Source organism: Neopelma chrysocephalum, unplaced genomic scaffold (genome assembly GCF_003984885.1).
Source record: "Neopelma chrysocephalum unplaced genomic scaffold, ASM398488v2 Primary Assembly neopelma1_94438, whole genome shotgun sequence".
In the NCBI taxonomy this organism is placed as follows: Eukaryota; Metazoa; Chordata; class Aves; order Passeriformes; family Pipridae; genus Neopelma; species Neopelma chrysocephalum.
The window spans coordinates 617-1,865 of NW_020923145.1; the positions used below are offsets into that span (position 1 = coordinate 617).

General features: G+C 62.8%; 1 protein-coding gene across 1 annotated transcript in view; it reads left to right on the forward strand.

Annotated features, from left to right (window-relative positions):
* Positions 1-1,157, forward strand: part of LOC113980499 (solute carrier family 22 member 6-B-like) — a 1,767-nt gene extending 610 nt beyond the window's left edge. Inside the window, exons 2-3 of the mRNA XM_027707726.1 lie at positions 293-496; positions 1,080-1,157. Of these exons, the coding sequence (XP_027563527.1) occupies positions 293-496; positions 1,080-1,149 (274 nt within the window). The 3' untranslated portion in view covers positions 1,150-1,157. The remainder of the gene's footprint in view (positions 1-292; positions 497-1,079) is intronic.
* The last annotated feature ends 92 nt before the right edge of the window (positions 1,158-1,249 follow it).

The following is a 1,249-nucleotide window of genomic DNA, read 5'->3' on the forward strand; positions in this document are numbered from 1 at the left end:
CAACCCAACCAACAACCCAAACAACACCAACCCGTCAACCCAACCAACAGCCCAAACACCATCAACCCAACCACCAACAACCCAACCACCAACCACCCAAACAACACCAACCCATCAACCCAATCACCATCAACCCAACAACCAAACAACCCAACCAACACCAGCCCATCAACCCAACGACCCAACAGCCCAACCACCACCAACCCCCCCACCCCCACCCCCGTCTCCATCCACCCCCAACCCCTCCCCTCCCCCCCTCCCTCCCTGACCCCCCGTCCGTGTCTTGGCGCAGGCAGACGGGGATGGGCCTGGGGGGCACCATGGCCCGCGTGGGGGGGATGGTGGCCCCCCTGGTGCGAATGGCGGCCGACGTGACCCCCGCCCTGCCCCTCGTCATCTACGGGGCCGCCCCCGTCGTGTCGGCCGTGGCCACGGCCTTCCTGCCCGAGACACGAAACGTCCCCCTGCCCGAGACTGTCCGAGACGTTGAGAAGCGGTGAGGAACCCCAGGGACATCCAGGAACATCCAGGACACCCCAGGGACCCCCAGGGACCCCCAGGGACATCCAGGGAAACCCCAAGGACCCCCAAGAGCCCCCCCCTGCTCCCCAAACCTTCCCAGGGGGCACCCGGGAGGTTTTGGGGTTGGAAGAAAGGTTTTGGGGTTGGAAAGGGATGAAGGTTTTGGGGTTGGATGGGGATGAAGGTTTTGGGGTTGGGATGAGGGTTTTGGGGTTGGAAAGGGATGAAGGTTTTGGGATGAAGGTTTTGGGGGTTAGGAAAGGTCCAACGTTTTGGGGACAAAGTCGGAAGTTTTGGGGATGGAGGTTTTGGGGATGGAGTCGGAGGTTTCGGGGATGGAGGTTTTGGGAACGAAGTCAGAGGTTTTGGGGACAGAGTTGGAGGTTTTGGGGATGGAGTTGGAGGTTTTGGGGATGGAGTTGGAGGTTTTGGGGATGGAGGTTTTGGGAACAAAGTCAGAGGTTTTGGGGACAAAGTCAGAGGTTTTGGGGACGGAGTTGGAGGTTTTGGGGATGGAGTTTTTGGGGCCAGAGTCAGAGGTTTCGGGTCTCTCCCAGGGCCGGGCGCCTGCGGGACGAGGACGTCGCCGTCCCCCTGAGCAGCACCAAGAGCAAGGACAGCGCCTGAGGGGGGGGGCCGGGACCCCCCCAAGGGGGGAGGTGGGGGCTGGGACCCCCCCCGGGGGGTCGTGGGACCCCCCCATCCCCACCCCTCCCCCCCCCCGGAG